The following is a 27,830-nucleotide window of genomic DNA, read 5'->3' on the forward strand; positions in this document are numbered from 1 at the left end:
CTGTAGACCAGGCTTAATGTTTCAGGATCTATGCCAGATCATAAACCATTTCCCATCGCCTACAAAACCTCTTCTGTCTGGATAAATTACGTTCTGAAAAACAACTTTAGAAATTGTGGCCGACAGATCCTAAGTGACCCCAATGATTCCTACGTCCGCATCCATATCCTTGTGTAAGAGTAGGTGGGGCCTGTGGCTTGCTTCTTATGTCAGAGATGCTGGAAAGCCACGCTGTGAATGCCTGTGGAGAGGGCCGGGCAGCAGGGAATGGTGGGCAGCCTCTGAGAGCTGAGGGCAGCCAATGGCCAACGGCCACAAGAAATCGAAGTTTTTCAAATCTGTTGCTACAAGGAAAGGAATTAGGCCAACAACCTGAAAAAAGTCTGGAATCAGGTTCTTCCCGGACTCACAGCTGGGGTGCAGCCTTGTGACACCGAGCACAGGACCCAGCCAAGCCATGTTTAGACTCTTGATCCACAGAAACTTGGGTAAAGAATACATGTGTTTTGTTTTAAGCTGCTAAATTTATGGTAATTTATTATAGAAATATATTATCATAGAAAATACAAAAAACAAAACAAAACAAAAAAAAACTTCATATATAAAAGGAAAAAAGAGGAAAAGGAATATTGAATTACTGGCCATTTGGGACATTTATTAAGGAAGATCAAACATCCCCAGGGCTGTCCTCAATGCGCAGTGCCATGATTTGCAGAGTTGCCTCCTCCAGGTCCCGATCGCTGCCACCCATGACCTTGCAGAGCTGGACGGACGGGGACAGGGCTAAGCGGGAACGGTCCAGCTCACTTGGAGTCTCAGTCTTTTCAGTGTCACTGTCACCTTCAATGACAGTCACAGAGGTCTCTTGGTCTCCTGAGCTGTCAAAAATATTTGGATTTTTTTCATCCCGACTTGAAGGTCTAAGATTTGTTTCCTCGTTCACCTGTTCAATTATAACCCCTTCTGAATTCTTGAATTTATAGATTGGTAGGAAAAAGTCATTTGGTGAGAATATCTCATTCTCATCCTTTGGCTCAGACTGCAACATAACCAAAGCTTGTCGGCACTCCTGACGCTGCTGTTGAATTGTGGCCTCTTGTTCATTTTGTGTTGAATTCTCAGCCTTTTCAAAATCAAGTAAATTCAACAAATCAAAGTCATCTTGCTTCACCGAGCTTTCCTTGGGTACACAGCCTAAATTCACCTTTAGGATATGCAGCAGGTGGCGCATTTTCCTCTAAAATTAAGAAAAAGGCAAGAATAAGGACATTAACCTGTTAACCGAGCGGGACATATAAATACGTCAAATGTAAACTATATCAGGTACGGGTAGGACATATGAATACGTCCTTGAAATATACGTTGCACCCTGAAATGGGCGGGGCATATATTTCCAAACAACAAAGGTATTAGTCATGAATTTAAGACACGGAGGGAATCAGTATAATTTCGCTAGTGAGAGTGGTGGACGTGTTCAACAAGAATTGTTTTGGAGTTAACACATGGCTTACTGAATAAAGGGTATAGGATTTACTTAGATAATTTCTATAGGTCAATTCATTTGGCTGAACTCTTGTGTCAAAACAATACGGACATTATTGGAACAATGAGGATAAACAGAGTCAGAATCCCCAGTGAAATAAAAACAAAAAAATTACAGAAAAATGAACATATAGTAAGATTCAAAGACAAACTTATGGTTTTAAAATGGAAGGATAAAAAAGATGTATTGATGCTCAGTTCTATTCATAATGACGAAAAGACAATGATTGAAAAGAGAGGAAGAAGGCAAGAAAAACCGAATGTTGTCCTGGATTATAACAAGAATATGGGCAGCGTAGATTTGGGAGATGGAGTTATGGTGGCCTACACGGCTGCCCGTAATAGGGTAAAAAATTTTATAAAAAAATTTTTCTACGATTAATTGATATGTGCTGCTTCAATGCATATATTATATACAAAAAAGATAAAGGTCATTTGGATCGATTACACTTTTTGATAGAGTGTGTAGAGAAATTGGTAGATAACAACATAGTGAAAACCCACCCAAATACATCAACAAGCAGCTCTACATCTAAACTAGGGGTGTCGAACTCAATCAGAGAAGGGGCCAAAATCTAAAATCCAGCCTAAATCGCGGGCCGAATGGTTTACTGAACAGTCATAAACTGACAATGTCATAAATTGACAGCGGAGTGCAGTGATGACAGCGCGGTGCGGGCCACATTGCAAGGCCTGGCGGGCTGGATTTGGCCCGCGGGCCTTGTGTTTGACACATGTGATCTAAACCATCACATTTAATTGAAAGGCATTTTCCAGAACAAATGAAAAGTGATATAGGAAAAACTAAATCCAGGAAATGCCAAGATTGCTACAAAAAAGGTGTTAGGAAAGAATCTACATACTGGTGTCCGGATTGTAAGGTAGCACTATGTATCAACAATTGTTTTAAAATATATCACACGGAAGTTGAGTTTTGAATTTTTACATCTATATTTTAATTTTTTAAACTCAATACTTCTATTTTATTTGTGTGCTTTAGTTTATTGTTCTGTAATTATTAACTTTTTAATATTTTTATTGTATATCAAAATAAAAAATATATATTTTTGTAATCTTTAGAATTGTTTGTAAAATGTATAATTTTTTAATTCGATGTTTCCATTTTTTTGTTGGCATTCTTTTCTATTTGTTTGTAATTTTGTATTTTCCTTTCTGCTTTATATATAAATAAACAAAAATATATATTTCATAGTCTTTTCATTTATTTTAAGTATAAATAAAAAAAATAATAATATGAAATTACATCCTCTGGGCGTGACATACTGACACGTCCTAGTGAAAGAGTATGCGCCCGTTATATGTTGCGTAATTAAAAAGGGAACTCCCCGGTTAACAGGTTAATGAAGCTAGTTAAATTGAATTACTTTTGTCTGCAGTGCTGCTAATTTCTGCAGGACTAATGCTCTTTCTACCCACCCCAAATGTATACAAAGTACAAGGGAAAAAAGCATTTGCTTTTAAGGCATCTCTGAGGGGATAGAAACACTTTAAAATTCTTTCTATAATGCAGTTTTAAGGAAACAAACCTCCTCCAAATGGCGTTTATTTTGTCTGATGTGTCGCTCAAACAGCCGTTCTAAAGAGCTACAAAAGAGAAATAAGAAATTAATATCTCCATCAGGAAATCAACTGAATGTAAAGCAGCAAATAACTAAACTACTAACGACCGGACACATTTTTTAGATGGCTCTTTTTCTTTCTACAGTTTAAGACCAATCCTCCCCTGCTCTGTCAAGTTCTCCACCATGAAAGCTAGTTCGGTTCCCTCTTTGCATTTACGTCAAGGTAATGGATGCCAATGTTTCGGAAAAACTTCATGCTACTTACATTTCTGTGAATAAAATATATTAAATGAGGTCCAAAAATTCTTCCTCTCTCTTTCACCCCTCCCCCCAATAAAAAGCTGTTTTTCTCTCACACACATACGCAAACACCATAAGCCTCTCTTCTCTTCTCACATACACACTATCCCCATAAACTAAACTCTAAAGAAAATTCTTTTGTGAGGTATTTTAAAATGCTGTCTACAGTATACTTGAAAAAAATTCCACTGATGGTAAATCCATATAATAACCTAAAAGTTTATCATTTACTAAGCATTACTAAGTGCTAGGAACATAGTAATAATTCACAACTCATTTCCTCTGCTACCATTTGTTATTACAATGAAGTTATGAGCCAACTTTATAGTCAGTAGTTATGAAGTAATTTAATATTTTTTTAAAAGCCCAAGAAATCCTTACTCTACATTTTGCAATGGTTGTTTATGTTTTAAAATGTTATTTCCTCTTAGGCAATTTTCTGTGCATGTGGTATACATAATGGGCTCTTATGCTACATAACAAACTTTGTCTCAATGTCCCATGAATTTTACAAAAGTAATCACTGTTTAAGCTGATACAGGACCACACAGTTTCATTCAACATGCAAGAACTAATCTGCAAATTTGCCATTAATTTATAGTATGCAAACCTTGCTTTTAATTATTTCTCACTTTATTAGTAGCAGATGTAACCAAAATACTTGCTTTTGATTCTCACCATAATTTTAAGTAGCAAAATTGAATTATGTATCTTTGCTAATATGTAGCAAAAATTTTATTTTATAGCCAAGAAACATAATGGTTTTTAAAGGAATAAAATCTCTAATTTTTTCTATAACTCCCCCAAACTGTGAGTCCACCTAGAGCACGAATTAAACATTCTTTACAATTTGCTATCAGTTCCTAATAGGTGAAAATAACTTAAAAACCTAATAACAAATGAGTATTTAAAGTACTTTTCAACCACTATGTATTACTAAAAAAAACTAAAAACACACACAAACTAACCTGTTTGAAAATAAACCAAGTTTCAAAATTTCATCTGTTATATCTTCAATGAAACTCAGATACAACAGTTCTTCTTCACTGTGAAGGCAAAGCAATATAAAGCATAAAAATTATTCATTTCTCACTCTAAAAACTATAGGAAATCTCACTACTAACTTATTAGAAATGTACTTCTGGCTCATATTATTAAAGAGGAATATTATAAAACAAACATCAACTTTCTGAAATTATGCAAGGATAAATATTGGAGAAAATATTCCCTGAGAGAGTAAAATTTCACAGATGTCTGAGACATATTAATAAACAAGCAGGGAGCCCTAGCCAGTTTGGCTGAGTGGTTAAGAGTTTTGGCTCCAGGACTGAAGAGTTGTGGGTTCAATTACAGTCAAGGGCAGGTATTGCAGGTCGGGGGCATGTGGGAGGCAATCAATCGATGTCTCTCTCTCACATCGAAGTTTCTCTCTGTCTCCCCGACTCCCTTCCACTCTCTAAAAATCAATGGAAAAAATATCCTCAAGGTGAGGATTAACAAGAAACAAAAGGGGGCGGGGGAAGAGAGAAAAAGCAGGGATTAAACAGAACAAGACAGAGGCCAACCAAGGTGACGGCAACCAAATGTGACCCTTAGGGGCACAGGTTCCTGATGGGTTGTCCATGTCCTCAGGCTCCAGACCCTGCCCAGCAGCAGAGGCTGAGCACTGCCCCCACTGGCAGGAAGAGAAGGAGCACAGTCATCCCAAGACGCAGGGACTCATCTCCTGTTCCCCAGAGAACATCATGCTTTAAGATTGGGAAATTTTAAATTATGGAATCAGTAAATATAAGGGAGGAATTAATAAGCAAGTCAGATAATACAAGATCAAAATGTATAAAAAGTTATATTTTCAAACTGCTTAACAACCTAATATTTAAACATCAAGTTTAAAAATAAATTAAACTATAAAAATATAGGTGTGGGCAAAGGTAGGTTTACAGTTGTTTGAATGGAAAATAATGCAATAATTAATAAATAATAATACAAGAATAAACTTTTGCATAACTCACAACTTTTGCTGACTCCTATATATTATTTCCCCCTAAAAATGCAGCTTAACTAAATAGCATTAAGATCTAGAAAAAAAAAAAAAAAGGAAAAACCTGTAAGTATAATATCTACAAAAAACTGGTGAGGCTGGAAACCTCCAGGAAGGTTGTCCTGAGCTTCTAAGTCTAAATTTTTCAAAAATAATTATTTTTACTTATAAAAATATACAAGAATTATGGTTACTAATTATAAAAAATAGGTACTATTAACTCAGGGACAAATTTCCACTGGAAATAAAGATGAAGTGATTGATAGTTATTTCAGGAAATTTTGGTCATTTTCTTAGAGAGACAGGTTAGACAGTTGAACCCCAAAGCTTTCTGTGAGACAAATTAGTGTTCAATCCTAACTTACTGAATAATAGTTTGTATGGTTCTTAATTCTCACTAAGCAAAATGAAAAGATGAGAAAGATCTTACTCAGAGTAGATTTTTCTCCTTGAAGGAGGAGGCTGCTTGGAATACTGACATAATGCCCTGAAAAGAGAAAATTAAAATATTTGAACAATGGTTGGCACCTTGGCCGGGTGGTTCACTTGACCAGAGTGCCATTCTGTACACCAAAAGGTTTTGGTTTGATTCTCGGTCAGGGCACATACCTAGGTTGTGGGTTGGGTACCCAGTCAGGGCTCATATAGCAGGCAACCAATCAATGTTTGTTTTTTGTTTTTTTTCTCTCTCTCTCTCTAAAAATCAATAAAAACATGTCCTTGGGTGAGGATTTAAAAAAACACTGGTGGGCCGAGACCGGTTTGGCTCAATGCGTCAGCTTGGGGACTGAAGGGACCCGGGTTCGATTCCGGTCAAGGGCATGCACCTTGGTTGCGGGCATATCCCCAGTAGGGGGTGTGCAAGAGGCAGCTGATCGATGACTCTCTCTCATCGATGTTTCTAGCTTTCTATCTCTCTCCCTTCCTCTCTGTACAAAATCAATAAAATATATTTAAAAAAAAATAATAAAAAAAAATAAAAAAACACTGGTGGGCATATAGTAGGTGTTCAATAATATCATATATTAATAATAATAGTTGCATATCTATGATCTAATCCAATCTTCAGAAAAACCCTGTCAGGTATATTCGGTAGGTATTATTTTCCTCACTAATGAGTTCACCGGGGGCAGAAAGGCCAACTAAATAGCCAAGACAGATTTTTTTAAACCCATTCTTTTAATTACAGGGGAGACAGTTCGACGGATTTCCCCTGAAGCTGTTACCTGGCTGGGGAGCACTGCAGAGCGCCATCCTTAACCTCGTCCCATGGTAAGCCCTTCTCTTGGGAAGGTGAAGGAGTTAAGTTTTCTTTGGTTCCATAGGTCATACAACCAGGTGCCTGGGGATGGAAGAATATATCCTTATTTTGCTTATAAAATACAACGTAAAAGCAGAAATAAAGCAAACAGCACATTTCAAAAACAGCTGAGGTAAGAAAGGAGATATCCAGTAAAAGAGCGACATATGTTACAACAAAGGATGTTTTAGAATACATTTTCCACCCAATCAGGACATTTTTCTTAAATTTATTTCAAGTAAGGTGAAACAACCCGGCTGCTGTGGCTCAGTAGTCGAGCAACGACCTATGAACCTGGACATGACAGTTTGATTCCTGGTTAAGTCACATGTCCAGGCTGAGGGCTCGATCCCCAGTGTAGGGCATGCAGGAGGCAGACGATCAATGATTCTTTCTCATCATTGATGTTTCTATCTCTCTCTCCCTCTTCCTTCCTCTCTGAAATCAATAACACACACACACACACATACACACACACACACAATAAAGTAAGATAAAATAACTTATTTCTTATATTTTAATGAGGGACATTTTAAATGATGTTAAGAAATCACCACAAATAAACATATGAAGAAAATGATACAAATACGAAGTTTTGGGTAAACTTGAGAAAAAATACCTTCCTTAGAATTCAAGCAACCAATGCCAACTTATCAAACACATAGAAGTAGTGGCCATGGCTGTATAAATAATAATATTAACAATCTACTGGCAGCTCACTTTTATAGAATCCTTGCTTTGGGCCACATACTCTGCCCACTTACTTGCATTTACCTGCATTTTAAAATTTCATCTTTACAATGCAAATTTATGTACAGTACTTTCTATCTTTGAAAACCAAATTTAAGGCATTTTATTTATCCACTCTTCTATCCAGCCAGCCAGCCAACCATCTAGAAGAGATGCTAATAACACATAATTTCCCAAATTGGCAGGTTCCATCGGCCATTCCCAGAGAGTAAATAGGCAAACCTTCTGTACACTAGCTGGATCGTGTGCAAGAAGTACCACCAAGAGATCACTCTTCACAGTCCAAATAGCTACACACGGTTGTTAGGTTAGAGCGGCTGTAATTCCAATGTGAGGCACAGGGGTCTCATTTCTGTTACCTGCTTTATGGTCACTTCTGACTCCGTAAAGTCCTTAGTCTCAACTGTCTCAAAATCAGACTCAAAGCTGTAATATTTAAAAAAATACATGGTTAAGCTTTCAAAATACAAAGACTGTGTGATAATGAGCTTTACAGTCTAGAAAAAATAAACTCAAACATAGGAGATGAAATCCATCTGTTCTTATAAAATGTATTATTTCTAGTTATTGAATCAGGAAATAAATGTGGTTTGGATTACCTATACTTCTTTTCCTTTTTTTTAGATAGCAGCTACATTTCAGTTGGCCAGAGTGGGATTAGGGAAATGAGAACTTTTATGTTCAAAAACTGTCATAAATATCATCATACTTTCCTCATTTCTTCCTCACTTGACAAATTCTGTCATATATTCAATTCCTTAATTCTTTGATGAAATGTATGCAGACACGTCTGATATTACTTCTTGTATTTACCCAGAGGAAAGAATATTAGTCATAAATTGCTTTTTACTTTCTAAAATAACTAAAACCTAGCACCTCATAAACATTTGTTCATATAACCTAGGATAAACAATTAAAAAATCGGCGTACACTTAATATTTTACAAGATCTGTTTGTTTCTCTGAGCACTTGGCAAACTTTCACATTATGTGCCAGGCACTGTTGTATATGAAGACATTATTGAGGCAAATTATACTCAGCTTCCAGAAATGATCCCACTTGTCTAACGTACCCCTGGGGCGTTGCTGCTATACAAGACTGGGGCTGAATATTTGCAGGAAAGGGAGCACAGGGGTAGGTGTTTCTCCCCGTTCTTTGACCCACTGTTTTGTCATTTTTATCATAAAGCAACAGACATATTTGCACAAATGCTCTTTGATGACATATTTTAAGAACTCTCTGAAAGTGTATAATATTTTAAAACACAAAAGTTCTAGTATCATGTCAAAAATAAAAATTGAAATATGTAACATTCGTGTATATAAAGAGTTTGACAAATGTAACAGCTCCTGGTTTTTTAACAATTACTCTGAGAGCTCTACTAAGTGATACATGTAAAAGGAAAAGTCACAGTAATGACATTCCATTCAGAACGCGCATAAACTACATGATATAAAAGAAGGAATATTATTTAGTTTCCACAACATTCCAAAATTTTTACTATTGGCTGCTGATGTGCCATACCTGCTTAATTCAGTCTGGGTTTCAGCTTCTACCCGCTGATCTGTAAAATGCTTTTTTCTTTTGGCAGGTGTATAATACCGATACTGTGACAGGAAAGATTTTGCTTCTGTTTTCAAAGTTCGTGGAGTGAATGGCAAATGTCCATTCGAAAAGAGTTCAGAGTGTTTATCCAAAAGGTCCCCACTGAATGTTTTTTTAATGACTATGTGAGACCTGAGGGAATTTGTGCTCTTGGGCCTTTGGCTGTAGGAGGTTGCAGAGTGTGTTTTCCTGGGCCTGGAGGGGGTGCAATTTATGCTGGACAGGAAGGAACTGAAGTTCTTCTCAGCACCATCCATGCGGCTGTCACTGGATTTAGGTAGACTGAGGTGCAGTCGCTCTGAAGAAGTCCCTGGTGACCTTGCAAAGGACGAATATTCATTCACTTCAGCTAACACGTTGTCTTCATTTCGTGGTTGTTCTGCAGGCTAAGAACATTGGGTTTCGTAGTTAGTAATCACACTCGAGGCCAGATGCACAAAGTTCATGCAAGGGGGTCAGCCCTCGCAGCTGCGGCAGCTTGCCTTGGCCCTCGCAGCCCTGGTTTCATCTGGAAGGTTTAGCTGTCCGGTCTAATTAGCATATTATGCTTTTATTATTATAAATTTGCAAATTTATAAACATTGTAAATGGCTGCCTCAGGGGCTTATAAAATTAACTTATATGTCCCGAAAGATGTTAGCATTGTATATAAAGTTCTATTCTTTTTTTAATGATTAACATATGAAAATATAATTCCACAGATAAGTTAATGGCAAATCATTTTTCTTTCTAAAAAATGATTAATAATGTATGCCTATATTTTTGATCTTGGCTTTGAAAGGGAAGGTATTTTTGACTGCTCCATTTTTTGTTTGTTTGTTTATCCTTGGAAGAACCATTTCTATGGGATATCTATAAAGTCTAAAAACACATAATATTTATTCTTTTACAGACTAGATGCCTCTAAAGCTCTATGATTCTAGATGTTATGGACACCTGTGTTTTCTGTACAGAACCTGAGCTAGGGAGGGGGCTGAGGTGAAAATGGTTAGGATTTAGCCAGCTATGTGAGTCCTATAAGCTCCTGGGGTGAAAAACAAAAGTAGTATGGGAAAAGCCAGTGCTTCCTTTGTATAAAGTACTATTCCTCCCAGTGAGTAGAATAAGAAAGGAATAATAAGAACTTCTATCACTGCTGCTAATAAGTATAGAGTGTTTACTATGTGCAAGGTACTGTTCTAACTGATTTACATGTACAACTCAACCGTCAAAACAACTTCTGAGTCGTGATACAGTTATTAGCTCTATTTTATACGTGAAGAAACTCAGGCAAGGGTCTCATAGATCTGAACCCAAGCTAGGCCTATGTGCTTCACCATTATATCATGTTACCTATTTTAAAGATTCATTTACCCAGCTGGTGTGGCTGCTCGCTGAGCACTGGCCATGCACTAAAAAGCCTGTGATTCAATTCCTGGTCGGGGCACGTGCAGGATTGCAGGCTCAGCCCCTAGGAGGGGTGTGCAGGAGGCAGCCAATTGATATTCGGCTCTCATATTGATGTTTCTCTCTCTCTCTCTAAAAATCACTAAAAATATTTTTTAAAATACCCATATTAAAACATAACTGAAATATTTTATGGAGGCAAATGTAGAGAGTTACAGTGGCTAATAGAAAAATAAATAGAAAATATCTTACATTTACAGATTAAATTATATATTTTATTTTCAACAAAACCCATTCTTATCTCAAAATATCATTAAAAAAAAAAATCCTCACCCAAGAATTCTCTCTTCCACCCCCATTGATTTTTAGAGAGAGTAGAAAGGAGGGAGGAGGAGAAAGAGAGAAACAGATGTGAGAGACACACATCAATTGGTTGCCTCCAACATGTGTCCCAAATAGGGCCAAAGATCAAGCCTGCAACCGAGGAACATGCTGTGAGGTACATGCTGTTGTGGGCAGCTGGGAAGATGAAGGAATGAAGTGCAGTGTTTTCTTTGGAGAAGGGGATAACGTAGGTTTGAGTTTGCTGGTTTGGACGTGCTTCATTTGAGGTGCCTTTGGAACTTCAGTAGAGAGTTGATATAAGCATTTCTCTCAGGCTGAAAATAAATTTGGGAGTCACCAGGGAAGCTGTAATGCTTAATAGCCCCCAGGGCTGTTGCATAGATAAAAGGACCAGGAATTTGAACTCATGACTCTTCATTTTGTAGGCCGATGCCCTAACCACCGAGAAAAACTGGCCAGGGCTCAAAATACAATTATTAATTTACTAGAGGCCAGTGCATGAAATTCATGCACAGGAAGGGGGGAGTCCCTCAGCCTGGCCTGCAGCCTCTCCAATCTGGGACCCCTCAGGGGATGTCCGACTGCCAGTTTAGGCCCAATCCCCAACCAGCAGTTAGACATCCTTCTCTCAATCTGGGAGTGCTGGCTCCTAACTAATCACCCCTAACTGCCTCTGCCTCGGCCCAAAGCCTAAGCTGCAGTTTGGACTCCCTCTGAGGGAGGTGACCTGGTGTATCAGGGGAAGGTGCTGCCCCCATTACCTGGCTGTTGCTGCCACTGCCAGCCTGAGCCTGGGCCCTTCACAGCCATGCCTCGGCCCTCACAGCCACTGCGGCTTTGTCAGGAAGGATGTTGGAAGGTCATCGGGAAGATGTCTGCCCTAATTAGCATATTACCCTCTGATTAGTGTAGTCAAAATGCTGGATAATGGAAAAATATTTTAAATTGTCAGTTAAAAAGTCCAATCACTAAAAATGAAAATGCACATGTGAATCAAATATTGATGAACAGATTCCCAGATGGCAAATTATAGCACAGTGTCTGGCAGATTTATCTTAAAGGAAGCTACTCTATTCCTGGTCCTTTTATCTATGCAACAGCCCTGGGGGCTATTAAGCATTACAGCTTCCCTGGTGACTCCCAAACTTATTTTCAGTGAGAGAAATGCTTATATCAACTCTCTACTGAAGTTCCAAAGGCACCTCAAATGAAGCACCTCCAAACCAGCAAACTCAAACTCTACGTTATCCCCTTCTCCAAAGACGACATTGCACTTTGTCCTGTTATCATTCCTTCACCATCTTCCCAGCTGCCCACACCGGAAGCCTGGAAATCTCCTTAATTTTGGCCTCTTGCTCTTCATATCATCAAATCAGGCACCAAGTCCTGGGGAATTCTCCTTTGTAAGTATTTCCTAAATATTTCCCTTGTGCTCCCTTCTGCTGTCTTAGATCAGGTCTTTTTTTTTTTTTTTTTTTTTTTTAAATATATACTTTATTGATTTTTTACAGAGAGGAAGAGAGAGGGATAGAGAGTTAGAAACATCGATGAGAGAGAATCATCGATCAGCTGCCTCTTGCACACCCCCTACTGGGGATGTGCCCGCAACCAAGGTACATGCCCTTGACGGGAATCGAACCTGAGACCTTTCAGTCGGCAGACCGACGCTCTATCCACTGAACCAAACCGATTTTGGCTTAGATCAGGTCTTAATCATTTCTTTCCCAGATTATTGCCAGCTGTTTTATAACCTGTCTTACCCTCCTGGCAGTGTAGTTTTTGTAAAGTATGATAACATAACCTCCCAACTAAAAACTGATCTATGGTTCCCATACCCATCAAAGAAAATCAACTGGATTCACTATTGTGGTACAAATGTCTTTAATTGTTCCTGTTTACTGATATATGCAATGGGAAGTGCTGGAGTCAAATATGACATGTGATACCTAGTAAGCAGAGCAGTGAAACTGGCTTTTTTTTTTTTTTTTTTTTTTTTTTTTTTATCACATCAAGGGTATTGGGGGACAAAACACAAAGCTCAGGAACTGATCTAGATGATCTAGGAGACCATGCTCATGACTCTGGGATCCTCTAGATCACATGTGTCAAACACAAGGCCCGCGGGCCAAATCCAGCCCGCCAGGCCTTGCAATGTGGCCCGCACCGTGCTGTCATCACTGCACTCTGCTGTCAGTTTATGACTGTTCAGTAAACCATTCGGCCTGCGATTTAGGCTGGATTTTAGATTTTGGCCCCTTCTCTGATTGAGTTCGACACCCCTACTCTAGATGGCCACACCTCAACTAGGTGACTTGCAAAGAAATTTGCCCATCTTGAACACTGGAACAGAGTGAAAAGGGAACACTAGCCTTCGAGAATCTGTAATCATATGCTGCCTCCATACAAACTTGCAGCCTAAATGTGTATTCCCAGATGGTGCACAAAAACCTTAAGTCAAGACAAATAACTTTTTTTTTTATTAATACATAAATTGTAGGGGAATCTATATATAAAAGCCGAAGCTACTGTCTAACCAGTAGCTATGATGCACACTGACCACCAGGGGGCAGACGCTCAATGCAGGAGCTGCCAAGCTGTAGTGACTTGGCAGTTGTGGTTTTCAGGTGACACACCCAGAACCAGACAGGAGGGAGCACAATTCCGGGATGCGTCACCTGAGAACCATTCTCTTGCAAACTAGGATCGCTCAGGGGATGTCAGAGAGCTGGTTTCAGCCCAATCCCTGCAGACCAGGCCGAGGGACCCCACTAGTACACAAATCCATGCACCAGGCTATATGTCTGTATCTATATCTATATATATCTATCTACCTATCTATATGAAGCTTTCCTTGCAATCTAAATTTTCAAATTTTGGGCATAGACTTATTCATAATATTATCTTACTCTCTTTTGAATATGTGTTATTTCCCCATTTTATTTCTGCCTTCAATCTTAAGTATTTTCGTCAGAGATTTGTCAGATTTATTAATCTTTTTACTTAATCATTTCTATTGTATTTTAGTAGGACTTTGTTAAAGTCCACAAATAGATGTGACAGAAACTGTTTGGCCTGAAAAGCCTAAAATATTTACTATCTGGTTCTTTACAGGAAAAGTTTGTTTCTGACCCACAGGAAACATGTTACCAAAAAGTAAGGTTGTACCACCGATGAAAGAGCTTAGAAATATCTACTTGTAAAAGGTGAAAAAAATGCCATCTTACCTTTTGTAAAGTGTTAAATAATGCCTTGGAATTATTTTTAGAATTGGCCTGCATTGTAATTTTAGTTCCTTTCAACTCCCTTTCACATTGTGCTAATTCCTTTTTGAGTTTCTCTCTTCGTTGTTGATCTGCATCTGATGGGGAAAACAAATCTTTTGACATACAGAAAATAGAAAACTTAATTTTTTGGTCTTGGAAAGCTAATAAAGCATACATTTTATTTATTTATTTATTTATTTACTTACTTACTTATTTTTATTGATTTTGTACAGAGAGGAAGGAAGAGAGATAGAGAGTTAGAAACATCGATGAGAGAGAGTCATCGATCAGTTGCCTCTTGCACACCCCCTACTGGGGATATGCCTGCAACCAAGGTACATGCCCTTGACCGGAATCGAACCCGGGACCTTTCAGTCCCTAAGCCGACGCTCTATCCATTGAGCCAAACCGGTTTCAGCAAAGCATACATTTTTTTTTCTCCCTTGCTAAAATGTTTACACTACTGGTCTGTAAAGAAAAATCTCTATATTTTTCCATATAAAGAAAAGTTAAGATAGTAAATATTGAATTTAGAGAAACTTTAAATGGATTACTTAAAGAGCACAAACAGCTTGGCTGGCATAGCTATGTGGTCTAGCATCCACCTATGAACCAGGAAGTCAAAGTCTGACTCCCGGTCAGGGCACATGAACAGGTTGTGGGCTCCATACCCAGTAGGGGATATGCAGGAGGCAGCTAACCAACAATTCTTTCTCATCATTGGTATTTCTTTCTCTCTCTCCCTCTCCCTTCTTCTCTGAAATCAATAAAAAAATATAAAAAGAAAAAAGTTAAAGAGCAGAAACAAGTTGTAACAAATTGGCCAAACCCAAGGGGTCAAGAAAGCAATTCCTGTTAGACATTCATAGAGATTTGAAGGCCAGAAATGCTGGACTGTGTTGTTCATGAATCTGTAATCATCAACTGCAGAGTCTGAATGAGTCCATTAGACTCTCCCCCAAATAAAATATTGTCAATACCATAAATGCTATGCTAAAACTTTTTAAGTTTTATGTGACTTTAAAATGACATTAAATTTTAAAACATTTTCATCAGGAAATCTGAATTCTATTTCTTTTAACTGCTATTCTTTTGAGAAAAACAATAAAAAAAAAAGTAGTTTCACACTTTAGTGTGCCATAAATCAGGTACTAAGTCATTATTAAAGTCTTGTCATTGTACAAACTGAAAATGGCAAAATCAAAGCTAGTCAAATTTTAGAGTTGAATAGAAGTAGAATGACTTGTATTTTCATATAACATTGAAAATTTAACATACTTCATAAGAATCTATCTCACTTTACTTTTCACAAGAAAATTTCAATTTTTAAATCACCCTAATTTGAATCTATCTCACTTTAATTTTCACAAGAAAGTTTCAATTTTTAAATCACCCTAATTTGAATTAGAATTTATAAAAAGTTTTACATGCTGAAAAAACAAAGTTAATTTACATGTATATTTAAAGTTTCTATTATAATTAAGAAAAATTAGTAAATGCTAACGTAAATGTATTTGCCCTGGTCAGGTGGGCCAGTTGGTTGGAACGTCATTCTGTGCACATTTGGGTTTGATTCCCAGTCAGGCTACATGTACAGTTTGCGGGGCTCAGTCCCCAGTGGGGGGCCTGCAACAGGCAACAGATGTGATGTTTTGCTCTGACATCCACGTTTCTCTCTCCCTTCCTTTCTCTCTAAAAAAATCAATTTTAAAAATCTTAAAAAAAAAAGAAAAAGATTTTCATAGTTAAAAAAAAAAAAAGATGGCTCAAAATGTCTATAAAACCCGCTTCTAAGTTATACTGACTATAATGAACATCAACTCTATAACACAAGAAGTAATAATGACTACTAGTTATACTTTAGTTTGGTGATTGCAATCTTCACACTTCTACTCACTACAATGTTCTTTATTTACATGGCAACACAGAAAAACTCCTGCCTCAACTGAGGGCAGAAAATGCTGGGGGATAAATAAGCACTAGCTAAGTCTGAATTCTAAACACAAAAAAAGAGGAGCAATTTTTAAAATACAACCTCTATACTGTCAACTCCCGAAACCTTACCTCCATCCTGAACCCCAGAAAAAAGAACAAGTGCTGGGAAGGATGTGCAGAAACTGCAACCCCTGCACACTGTTGGTGGGAATGTAAAATGAGGGCGCTGCTATAGGCAACGGTAGGGTGGTTTCTCAAAAACTTAAAAAGAGAATTACAACATGACCCTGCAATTCCATTTCTGGGTATACACCCAAAAGAAATGAAAGCAGGGTCACAAAGAGATATTTGTACATTCACATCCATAAAAGATTATTTATGATAGGCAAAAGGTGGAAACGATCCAAGTGTCTTGAATGTGTAAAGAAAATATGGTATTATGCATAAATGGAATATTATTCAACCTTAAACATGAAGAAAATTCTGACATATTTAACAACATGGATGAACCTTGAGGGCATTTCACTAAGTGAAATAAGCCAGTCACAAAAGGAAAAACACTGGATGATTCCCCCTACATGAGATACTTAGAGTAGGCAAATTCATAAGACAGAAAACAGAGTGGTGGTTGTGGGGAGAGTTATTGTTTAATAGGTACGGAGCTTCAGTTTTGCAGATAAAAAGAGTACGGAAAATTGACAGCGGCGATGGTTGTACCACAATATGACTGTACTTAATGCCATTGAACTATAGACTTAAAAATGGTAAAGATAGTAAATTATGTGTAGTTTACCATACATTTTTTAAAGGCAATATATCAAAAATTACTTACATTTGATGCAGGCACTTATGCTGAGTGGAGCTGAGCAGTCTACCACAGCTGAAAGAAGAAAATCAGTTATTTAATAATATTCTTAATATTTACAAATGATAACAAAATATCATGTCTGAAAATCACAAAAAGTTCCAGAACTTGAAGATTTTTATTTTCACTTTTATGATACTTTTAGAAATGAACAAATATAATATCCTTTTTTAAAAAAAATATATTTTATTGATTTTGTACAGAGAAGAAGGGAGAGATATAGAGAGCTAGAAACATCGATGAGAGAGTCATCGATCAGCTGCCTCTTACACACCCCCTACTAGGGATATGCCCGCAACCAAGGTACATGCCCTTGACCAGAATCGAACCCGGGACCCTTAGTCCCCAAGCCATTGAGCCAAACCGGTCTCGGCGGACAAATATAATATCCTTGATAAAAAAGTACACTGGCTGGGATTAACAGCTCACTAGATACTACAAAAAAAAACATGAGTGCACTTAAAAGCATAGCAATATATACTGAGCGAACAAAACAAAGAAAGGCTGGATACAAACACACAGAGAGCATCACTGACCTAACCCACCCGCAGCATGCACTTACTGGTAACATACTTGTAATTGGAATCCCGTAACAAGTTTGGAAAGAACAAAGAGCAAAACTGCAGGACCTACACTATCTGATCCCAAGACTCACTGTAATTTTATAGAAATGTGGCAGTGTGGTATTGTAATAAAGACACTCATATAGAACAACAGAACTGAAGAGTAAGTCCAGTTCTGTATGGTCAACTCTTTCAAATAGTGCTAAGGTAATTCAACAGAGAAAGAATGATCTCTTCAACAAACAGTCCTAGTTATATTTGGATACTCATAGGTAAAAAAAAAAATTGATCCTTATATCATACCTAAGAAAACTAACTCAAAATAGGTCACAAACTTAAATGTAGGAGCTAAAACTTATACTTCTAGAAGAAAACACATAAGAAAATCTTAATGACTTAGATTAGGCAAAGATTTCTTAAACAGGACATAAAAACATAAGCGCCCAGTCAGTGTGGCTCAGTGGTTGAGTGTCGGCCCATACACCAAGAAGTCTCTAGTTTGATTCCCAGTCAGGGCACATGCCCAGGGTGGTAGGCTCGATCCTTAGTAATGGGGATGCAGGAGGCAGCCAATTGTTGCTTCTCTCTTTCCCTTTCCTTTCTTCTCTCTGAAAAGCTTGATGTCTTGACTTCATGTCACAAAATATTATTCTTTAGATTTTCAATCATTTAAAATATAAATGTCATAAGATATGAACTAAAATTTAAAAAATACATTTAGTGAAAAACTGGTGAAATTCAAATAAGATTTGTAGTTAATAGTATTATATCAATATTAATTTCCTGGTTTTAATAATAAGATGATTATGTAAGATTTTAAAATGGGGAAAGCTGGATGAAGAGTTTCTGTGACTGTACTATTTTTTGCAATTTTTCTATAAGTCTAAAATTATTTCAAATAAAGATTTTAAAAACAAAACGAAAAGACAAGTTATAGACTAAGATAAAATATTTGCAAAACATGTATCTGATATAGGACCTGTGCTTAAGATATAAAGAACTCTTACAATTTAATACTAAGAAGACAAATAACCTGTTTTTAAAAATGGGCAAAAGATTTGAACAGATATTTCACCAAAGAAGATATACAGATGGAAAATAAGCACAAGAAAAGTTGTTCAACATCAGTAGGCACTGGAGAAATACAAACAAAAGCCCTGCCTAATATCCACTTGACTAGTCAGTAATGAGCCGCCAATTGGAAATGCTGGTGAGGCTATGGGAGTGATTGAAATGCAAAATGGTCTAGTCCCTCTGGAAAAACAGTTTGGCAATTTCGTATAAAGTTAAAATGTATTTACCTTATTACCCCACAGTTACACTCCTAGTAAATAAATTTATCCAGTGAAACAGAAGCATATGTTCAAAGATTACATGTGAATGTTTATAGTAGCTTAATTCCTAACAGCCAAACCGAGTCAAAATAATCGAAATGTCCACCAACTGGTAAATGAATGAACTGTGGTACATTTCATTATATAGACCACTACCTTAGCAATAAAAGGTATACTGTTACACACAAGAACATGGGTTAGTCTCACAAGTGTTAGCTAAGTGAAAGAAGTCAGACTTGTAACAATACACATTGTATGATTCCATTTATATAAAATTCTGGAGAAGACAAAACTATAGTTAGAAAGCAGATGAGTGGTTGCCAGGAATGGCAGGGAGGAGATTGCTTGCAAAAGATTGGGGGGAAGGGGAAGCGGGACTTTTTGGGGTGATGGGATGCTCTATATCAGGGATCAGCAAACTTTTTCTGTAAAGGGTCCGATAGAAAGTGTTCAGGCTTTGCGGGGAGATATGGTCTGTGCCACAACTAGTCAATGCTGCCTGTCAGCGAGTGTAAAAGCCACAATAGACAAAACGTGAAAGAATGGATGTGATTGATTTATTTATGGACAATGCGATTTGAATTTCATATAATTTTCATGTTATAAAATATTATTTTTACCTTTTTCCAACCATTTAAAAATACAACTGCCATTCTTAGTTCACAGGCTGCACAAAAAAACAGGTGGAGGAGGATTTGGCCTGTGAGCTGCAGTTAGCCAATTTCTGTTTTAACAGCGTAACTGTGATGGTAGCTATACAATGTATGTATTATTCAACACATTTAACTGTACACTTAAAATTAGTGTATTTTCTGGATGTACGTTATATCTCAAAAAGCTGTCTAAAAAAAAAAAGAGATTAGTTAGCATCTTCTTTGTGAAACTTCTTTAGTATATTTGAAAACAAAAAGTAGATTATAAACTCTTACTATATTAAAAACAATATCTAACCATAAAATAATATTAGGAATAACACAGGTAAAAGGAAATTACACAGGCGCTATATAGATTTCAAATTCAGTTCTATTCCAAACACAAATTCTGATATATATGTATATGAAGTGTATTCATTTTTGCTATGAATTTACTCTAATTAGAAGTGAAGTCAAGGGTTTAAACTAGGTACAGTTTACACATTTGCACATTTTTACCTTTGGCTGAAAGTATTTTATTATAGTGCACAGCCATGTGATTCTTGACCATGTGGAGAGTACTTAGTCTGAGAGAGGAGGAGTCAGTGCAAAAAGCTAAAAATTAAAACATATTTAATTATATATTTAAAGTTAGTATAAAATCATCACAAGATAAACAAATTACTGATATTAAGCTCATTTTTATAAAATACTCTGAAATTCAACCACGAAGATACATAACTTTGTGATGCTGAATATGTGCAAGCCTTAACCTGGCACTGATAACTGATGAGCTATCAAACTTTCTAAGAATGAGTTTTACAAGCCAGAGAGTTTTGAGAAGAGATTCTAGCATATAACTAAAAATGTATAGCCACTTGCCTAATTATTAAGTAATGAGTACAATGGAGTATTACTAGGTCATAAAAAAGAATGAAATCTCACCATTTGTGACAACATGGATGGATCTAAAGGTATTATGTTAAGTGAAGTAAGTAAGCCAGAGAAAGACAAATGCCATTTAATTTCACTTACCAGTATATGTGGAACATAAGAACAAAATAAATGAACAAACAAAACAGAAACAGATTCACAGATACAGGGAACAAACTGAGGATTGCCAGATAGGAGGGAGTGGGTGAAAAGGTGAAGGGTTAAGAAGTACAAATTGGTAGCCGCAAAATAGCACAGGAATGTAAAGTACAGCCTAGGGAACATCGTCAATAACATCGTAATAACTATGTAGTGCCAAGTGGGTACTAGAACATTCTGGGGGCTCAGTTCCTAATTATCTAATTGTCTAACCACTATGCTGTACACATGAAACTAATATAAAATAATGGTGAATGTCAACTGTAATTAACAATCAACTTTTTTTGGACTTGATTACATGGAGTCTGGGAAATCAAGCAATGCCCAAACTCCAAAAGTCTACGCAAAGATTCTATTCTAAGAGGCAAACTTCTAACTTTAACAAGATCTACAAATCAGCTTATGCATTTTTTTGAAGTATTAGAACTAAGACAAGTACATCATATAGAAATTCTGTGATATTAAACTTATTGATGTCATCTATTTAAAAAATCTTAAAAATAATTATCATTTATATACAAATATCAAATGTATATGTAGGCATAATTTTCTTAAACATTAGAAACAGTTTTTGTGGTTAAGAAACTGTATGGGGTTAAAAAAATATATCAATAGCTAAAACGGTAGCAGAGATTGAAAAGTGAGTGGCTTTCCTGACCTCTGCTTCCCCTCCTAGAAGAAAACGCTTACATTTTTTTGCATCCCTGCAAGGAAATTCTACACATGGTATAAGAACATACGAGCCCTGGCTAGTGTGGCTCAGTTGGCTGAACGTCATCTCATGCACCGAGAGGTCACCGGTTTGAATCTTGGTCAGGAAGAATGCCTGGGTTGTGAGCTGGATCCCCAATAGGGGGGCATGGAGAAGGCAGCCAATCAATGTTTCTCTCTCTCTCCCTCTTTCCTTTTCCCTTCCTCTCTCTGTAAAATTCAATAAAAACCCATTTAAAAAAAAAAGAATACACAATAATGATGTGCTTGATACTACCACTACTATAAACATTTACTGAATAGGTACATGTATGCATTGTTCTTTACATGTACAAACTCATTTAATTATTATTATCACTATTTAATAGACATGGTAACTGAGGCACAGAAGTATAAGGTCTTTAAGATCACACAGCTTGATAAAGGATGCATTTTAGATGTTAACTAAGGCAGCCTCATACTTACAGCTACTATATAACTGCATATATAGTCCTTAAAAAAAACTTAACAGCCTCGCTAGTGTGGCTCAAGGGTTGAGCACTGACCCATGAACCAGATTATTACTGGTTTGATTCCTTGTCAGGACACATGCCCAGGTCTCAGGCTTGATCTCCAGGCATGCAGAAGGCAGCTGACCAATGTTCTCTCACTGATGTTTCTATCTCTTTATTCCTCTCCCTTCCTCTTTCTCTAAAAAAATCAATAAAAAAAAGTTAGCAAACTATATATTACTAGAGACTCAGTGCACAAAATTGGTGAACTCGGGGGGGTCCCTCAGCCCAGATTGCGAGAGGGTGTAGGCCAGGCCAAGGGACTCCACCAGTGCACATTCAGGGCTGTAGAGGGACTCAAGAGGTTGGCCAGCCAGGGTGGGACTGCAGGAGGGATCTAAGACGTGTCTGGTCCATCTTACTCAGTCCCGATTAGACTGACCCCAGCAGCAAGCTAACCTACCAGTCAGAGCGTCTGCCCCTGGTGGTCAGTGCATGTCATAGCGAGCAGTTGAGCATCCTTAGCATATTATTAGCATATTACGTTTTGATTTGTGAACGGATGACCAGACTATTAGCATATTAGGCTTTTATTATATAGGATTTTTCATCCTGGTCTTCCATGTAAGTTTTCATCCTGGTCTTCCATGTAAATTCAAAGTTTTATTCTGGCTCTATGTGTATATATAGTTTGTTACAAAGAAATAAGTGAAAATGTGATCTTCCTTTCACATTTGGAGAAACAAGTATCAAAGAATTTTCACGTAAATAAAGAAAAAAAAGCCCCTTTAAATTATTTTGCATAATAACCCAGTCTTAAAACTTGTAAACTGTAATTATTAAAATTTATTTTAAGTTTACACTAAAAATTTAAAGGCTTTAAAATACTGTCCTTTCACAGGACCTAGAAATCCACTTGAACGAGGAAGCCCGTGCTTGTTCCTGATGCAAAGCACACTTCTCTGCACAGCTTTTCCTTTTCGGTGCTTGTGTCTATAACAACCTGCAAAGCACCTTTCCACCAAGGCAGGCAGAACTCAGAGCAGGGAGCCTGCCAGCAAGGAGCAGAGCTGGGCTGGAGTTGCAGCAGGGAGAAGGGGGCAGCCAAGCCCACTTCCAGCGCTCAGTACCAGTCTGAAATGAGGGACTCCTAAGTTAACCTCAAGAGTTCCTAAAATATATAATTAATAATATAAGGTTCAAATATTGATTAAATAATGTTTCATCATGTCATAATTTACAAATAAACAGTCAATCTTTACCAAACAACCTTTCACCATTTCAAGTACCTCACTTACCGTTACTTTTGGTGCTCAAGTGTCCTTTAAATAGGCACGGTGGAACAGATCTGGGAAGGACAGAGCTTGCTCTGACTTTTAACCAAAAAAACACGAATTAGGATAAACAAAACACAGCTTTCACAAAGAAAACAATATTGAACATTTAAGAAATAATAAACTTTTATCGGTAATACTGGAGTTGTTTAAAATTGTATTCTATCATGTTACTAACCAGAAAGGGTATATCAGACAAAAATTCCGTAGCCATTGATCGAAAGTTTTCTCCCTTAAGTACATAAGTTATTTTCAAAACAGTTGTATCTTGAGACTTTAGTTTCACCGAGTAAAATGATAAACACATCAATTATTATGTTATTTGATATATACTGATTTCATCCTATACACTACTGGCCGAGGCATAATAAAACTATTTCAGTTAATCATAGTCTGTTCTACAACTAATTTTAAGAAAATAATCCTCTTACAAAGCAATTGAGTAAATTAGAAACTACATGTTACTATGTGTAAATACATATGTAAAAAAGAATCAGAACTTGATGTTTAAAAGATGTCTTAAAGTTCATCTAGTGAGTCTAATTCACCCTCCTCCTCCTGCTTGGATTCTCTCTCTCTCTCTCTCTCTCTCTCTCTTTTTTAAATATATTTTATTGATTTTTTACAGAGGAAGAGAGAGCGATAGAGAGAAACATCGATGAGAGAGAATCATCGATCAGCTGCCTCCTGCACACTCCCCACTGGGGATGTGCCCGCAACCAAGGTACATGCCCTTGACTGAATCGAACCTGGGACCCCTCAGTCCACAGGCCGATGCTCTGTCCACTGAGCCAAACCGGTTTCAGCTGGATGCTCTCTTAAACAGTCTTCATTTGGAAGTCCCCCTTCCAAATTTGTCCTTCCTTGAGCACTCTCCCTTGGCTCTTGGATAACATACAGAGATTTCTTATGTCTTATAGTTACTCTTTTATGATAGTTCAACAATTCTTTTTAATTTTTAAATATTGATTTTAGAGAGAGTGGAAGGACAGGGAGAGAGAAAGGCAGTGATTTGTTGCCTTCCATAAAAACCACAATTGAACCTGACAACTCTTCAGTACACAAGACGATGCTCAACCAACTGAGTCACACGGGCGAGGGCTAGTTTAACAGTGCTTTAAATATGCCTTGTTTAAATCATTTTATGGTTCCCATCTTCTGATTGGACCCAGATTGATACAAAGGGGCATGAAAAAGTAGTCTCAAACCAAATGCTAGGAAAAAACCATCATCCTCTAAGTAGATTAGGACTCAAATCGTGTCCATGAGATCAAAGGTCTTGCTGCAGGGGTCTTCAAACTACGGCCCGCGGGCCACATGCGGCCCGCAGAGGAGTCTGATCCGGCCCGTCAAGTTTTTCGGGCAGTGAGCGCAGCCAAGGTGTTACAGTAGGAATTAGTAGTTCATATAGTCCGGCCCTCCAGCTCTCTGAGGGACCGAGATCTGGCCCCCACTTTAAAAAGTTTGAGGACCCCTGTGCTAGAGTAATGAAATTCATCAGTATGTGCAAGCAGCTCAGTTCCCCCACAATGTGTCACCACCAGGCCAGCCAGAAGGAACTCCAGTGAGGAAATGTGAAGGTGTTTCTTGTGGCAGAATTTCCCAGGAATGCCAGGAGCTTGGGGATCTGATGCCACTACCAAGTGTCTCTTCTGGACCAACAGATTAAAAAATAATTTTTATTTATCAAGCTGCTTTCAGTTATCTATCCTTAAAGGCTGTTTTTTCTTCGCTCCTTCCTAAGTCATTGATAACAGAGGGAATGGCAGTTTGTAACCCTCAATCATTTCTCCCCAATCTCCATGGGGGAAGCTGGAAAGAAGACTTGATGATCTGGTCTAACATTTACAAATAACTAAGGCCCAGGGAGTGAAAGTGACTTGCTGAAGATTACTTAGTAAACAGTGCACAAAGATTACCAACAAGATATTCTGCTTTGTAGGTGGTACTCTTTCTACTACATCACCATACAGAAAGTTTGCCCTACCAAAGAATGTAAAAAAAATGTGATACCAAAAAGAAAATGACAAAACAACAATGATTTTTTTTAACTTTGGGTTGTGTTTTAATATTTTGCACTCCGAAATCACCAAAAGTAATCTTAATGATACCTAAGAAATTTAGAAAGTGCCATCTTTTCAAGTAAAATTAAATATTTTGTCTTTGGCTAAAATTATTTATGGTTTCTTATCACTAATAATAATTATGATCTAAGACAGTGGTTGGCAAACTGCAGCTCGTAAGCCACATGCAGCTCTTTGGCCCCTTGAGTGTGGCTCTCACGTGCGGACGCCCACGTACAGTGTGATTGAAACTTCGTGGCTCATGCGCAGAAGTCAGTTTTCAGCTCTCAAAAGCAAGTTCAATTGTTGTACTGTTGACATTTGGCTCTACTGACTAATGAGTTTGCCGACCACTGATCTAAGAGAACGGACTACCCCAGATATTTGTTGAATATCATATTTGTTTTAAAAGTTCAAAATCAATAACAATGTTTGCTATATATATTATAAAATATCCTAAAAATGAAGCTAATTAAATTGGGTAAGTTATAAAAATAGAAGCTTTTTACATTTTGACAGGAACACATTTAAAAAAATAATTCAATAAATACTGAGAACTTTACTAAGTCTATTATATTCTAAATTTTACATATATCCTTTCCCATGCCCCCACCTCTGGTGATGAGGAAAATAAGACATTTGGAGGGGGGGGGGGGTATGCTAGCAGCCTGACTCTGTATCCCTGATGCACATTCCTGTTTGCCTATAGTCTAGTCACTGCCCCTTCCTTAATTATCTGGGCTTGCAAGACCTGTTTACCTAAATACCCCCATTATACAGAGACCATAAACCATGTTCACTACCCAACCACTAGAGGGGGTTATCCGTGCTGGCGCCAGGCCAGGCTTTTAGGTGTGGTCTCATGGCCCCCTTGCAAAGCCCGTGAGAGGTCCGGAAGTCTGAGCCTTATTTGGGGGGCCAAAAAAAGCCAAAGGGTATAAAGAAAAAGCTTCCTCCATATTGGCTTACTCAGAATTTGGAGAATGGACCAGAGTCACTGTACTAGTACATGTGAAACATCTGAAAATAAATGACTTTTCCCCAAATCTCCGGGTATTCCTGCATCTTTTTCGGTCGCCTGGTAAATTCTGTAACACTAGCATGAGATGGTTCGTAAGAACAATGGCTCTAGGGCTTCAATTCCCCACCTGGATTCCAAGCCTGGTCTGACACTTAACTGTGTCCTTGATGAACTCTTAAGTTTATTAGTCTCCAGTGCTTATTCACTGTGAAATGAGGATAATACCTACAGAATGTTTCTGTGGATCAAATAATGAGATAACTTGGAAACAGAGCCTTAATGTTAGAAAATTTCTGAAAACCACAAAAAACAGTGTGGCAACTGCAGGGGTGTTAGGGGTGTGGGGGGAGGGGCGGTGGTGGAAAAGGGCATAAAGGGGATAAATGGTGATGGGGAAAAATAAAATAAAATTTAAGAAAAATAAAAGAGGGAGTAAAAGCATGCTGGTTTGTGATTTCTGGGGCTTAGGCTAAGGGAGAGTTATCCCCGACATTCAGAACAGCACTATGACTATGTAATAAAGGCACAATCATATTCCAAGTGAGACATTACATGAACCATCTAGCAGCCTGGCTTAAAGGTACTCTGTTAAATAGATAAGAACACTGAATCGGGAGGCAAGGGTCTAGAGATTGCCTTATTCGGCTTGAAAAGAAGAATGCCACTTTGTTAGAGAGACAGCGAAGAGGCAAATTATTTGAAATAATATTTCCATCGGGCCGGCGATTTGCGGAGCTTTTGCTACGGGGCCCCAACTGATCCACGGTGAGGTCCACTTGACCCTGGGCGCGTTCAGTCAAGGACAAGATGCGCAGTAATTATGGATGAGTTCTTTGCCACTAAAACTGCAGCCAGTAACACAGCATCACTTGAAAACTTATCAGAAAATCAACATATCAGCCCCCCTACAACCCCAACAGATGTGCTGAATCATAATCTGCATTTTTAACCCGATTCCTATCCGCTTTAAAGTTAGAGAATCCTGGGTTACTCGACTCCGGGGCGCTAGTGACAGAATGAATGGAAGAGGTGGTACTGACTGAGTCCTTACAACGTGCCAGGAGCTTTGTGTGCGTTATCTGCATGTAATCCTCAGGAACTCCAGGGCATGGGTGTGTTCTACCGGCTCTGGCGCAAGAGACGAGGAAACCGAGGGTCCCCGCTGTGGGGTGCAGCGGGGGGGGGGGGCTCCGGGGAGGTCCGATCCCCAAAGACAGGGGCCATCGAGGCGCTCAAGGCGGAGGCCCGAGTTCAGGGGAGCGAGCGGGCCTCCCGGACCGAGGGCGACCGGTTCCGAGCCAGAAGCGGACCTGCGAACCCCAAGGGCAGGGTCTACTCCAGTGTCCCCGGCAACTCTTAGGTCCGCAAGGAAGACCAGCAGGGAACGGACGGAGAGCGAGCGCCGGGGGCGCGGCCTATACTCCGGCGCGGCCCCGACCCGGGCCCGGGCCCCGGCCCCCGGGCTTCGAAGCCCGGGCCCCGCCCTTTACCTCTTCGGCTGCCATTCATGCTGAGAGCCGCCTCGCCGCCGCGGAGACGCGGGGTCCCCCTGGGTCGGTCCCCGGCTGAGCCAGCCCCGGCGGCGGCAGACTGTCGCGGAGGAGCCGGTGGCGGGCGGCGGAGGCGGGGGACCGTCGCCGGGCCGGTTGCTAAGAGCCGGCTCCGCAGCGTCGG

At 38.5% G+C, this 27,830-nt stretch overlaps 1 protein-coding gene across 9 annotated transcripts; it reads right to left on the reverse strand.

Annotated features, from left to right (window-relative positions):
• Positions 1 to 629: 629 nt before the first annotated feature.
• SPATA7 (spermatogenesis associated 7) lies at positions 630 to 27,830 on the reverse strand. 9 transcript variants are annotated; one of them, XM_084884128.1, is made up of 12 exons: positions 27,647 to 27,828; positions 23,037 to 23,111; positions 19,964 to 20,059; positions 16,883 to 16,930; positions 14,077 to 14,210; positions 9,041 to 9,507; positions 7,876 to 7,942; positions 6,693 to 6,808; positions 5,897 to 5,953; positions 4,394 to 4,471; positions 3,090 to 3,147; positions 630 to 1,237 (listed from the first exon to the last, which is right to left on the reverse strand). In XM_084884128.1, the coding sequence occupies exons 1-12, from the start codon at positions 27,663 to 27,665 to the stop codon at positions 668 to 670; spliced, it is 1,785 nt and encodes a 594-aa protein (XP_084740254.1). In that variant the 5' UTR covers positions 27,666 to 27,828; the 3' UTR covers positions 630 to 667. The 9 variants fall into 9 exon arrangements, with proteins under 9 accessions (XP_084740254.1, XP_084740253.1, XP_084740259.1 ...); XM_084884127.1 differs by having other exon boundaries at positions 14,077 to 14,228; positions 27,647 to 27,818; XM_084884133.1 differs by lacking the exon at positions 19,964 to 20,059 and having other exon boundaries at positions 27,647 to 27,822.

Source organism: Pipistrellus hanaki, assembly GCF_964339955.1.
Source record: "Pipistrellus hanaki genome assembly, chromosome: 1".
Lineage (NCBI taxonomy): Eukaryota > Metazoa > Chordata > Mammalia > Chiroptera > Vespertilionidae > Pipistrellus > Pipistrellus hanaki.

Excerpts from the sequence above, each read along its gene's own strand:
- SPATA7 (XM_084884127.1), bottom strand. Across the intron at positions 7,943-9,040 it reads ACCCAGACTGAATTAAGCAG|CTTTGAGTCTGATTTTGAGA; the intron begins GTATGGCACATC and ends TAAATATTACAG. Across the intron at positions 3,148-4,393 it reads CTTGGTTTATTTTCAAACAG|CTCTTTAGAACGGCTGTTTG; the intron begins GTTAGTTTGTGT and ends TCTCTTTTGTAG.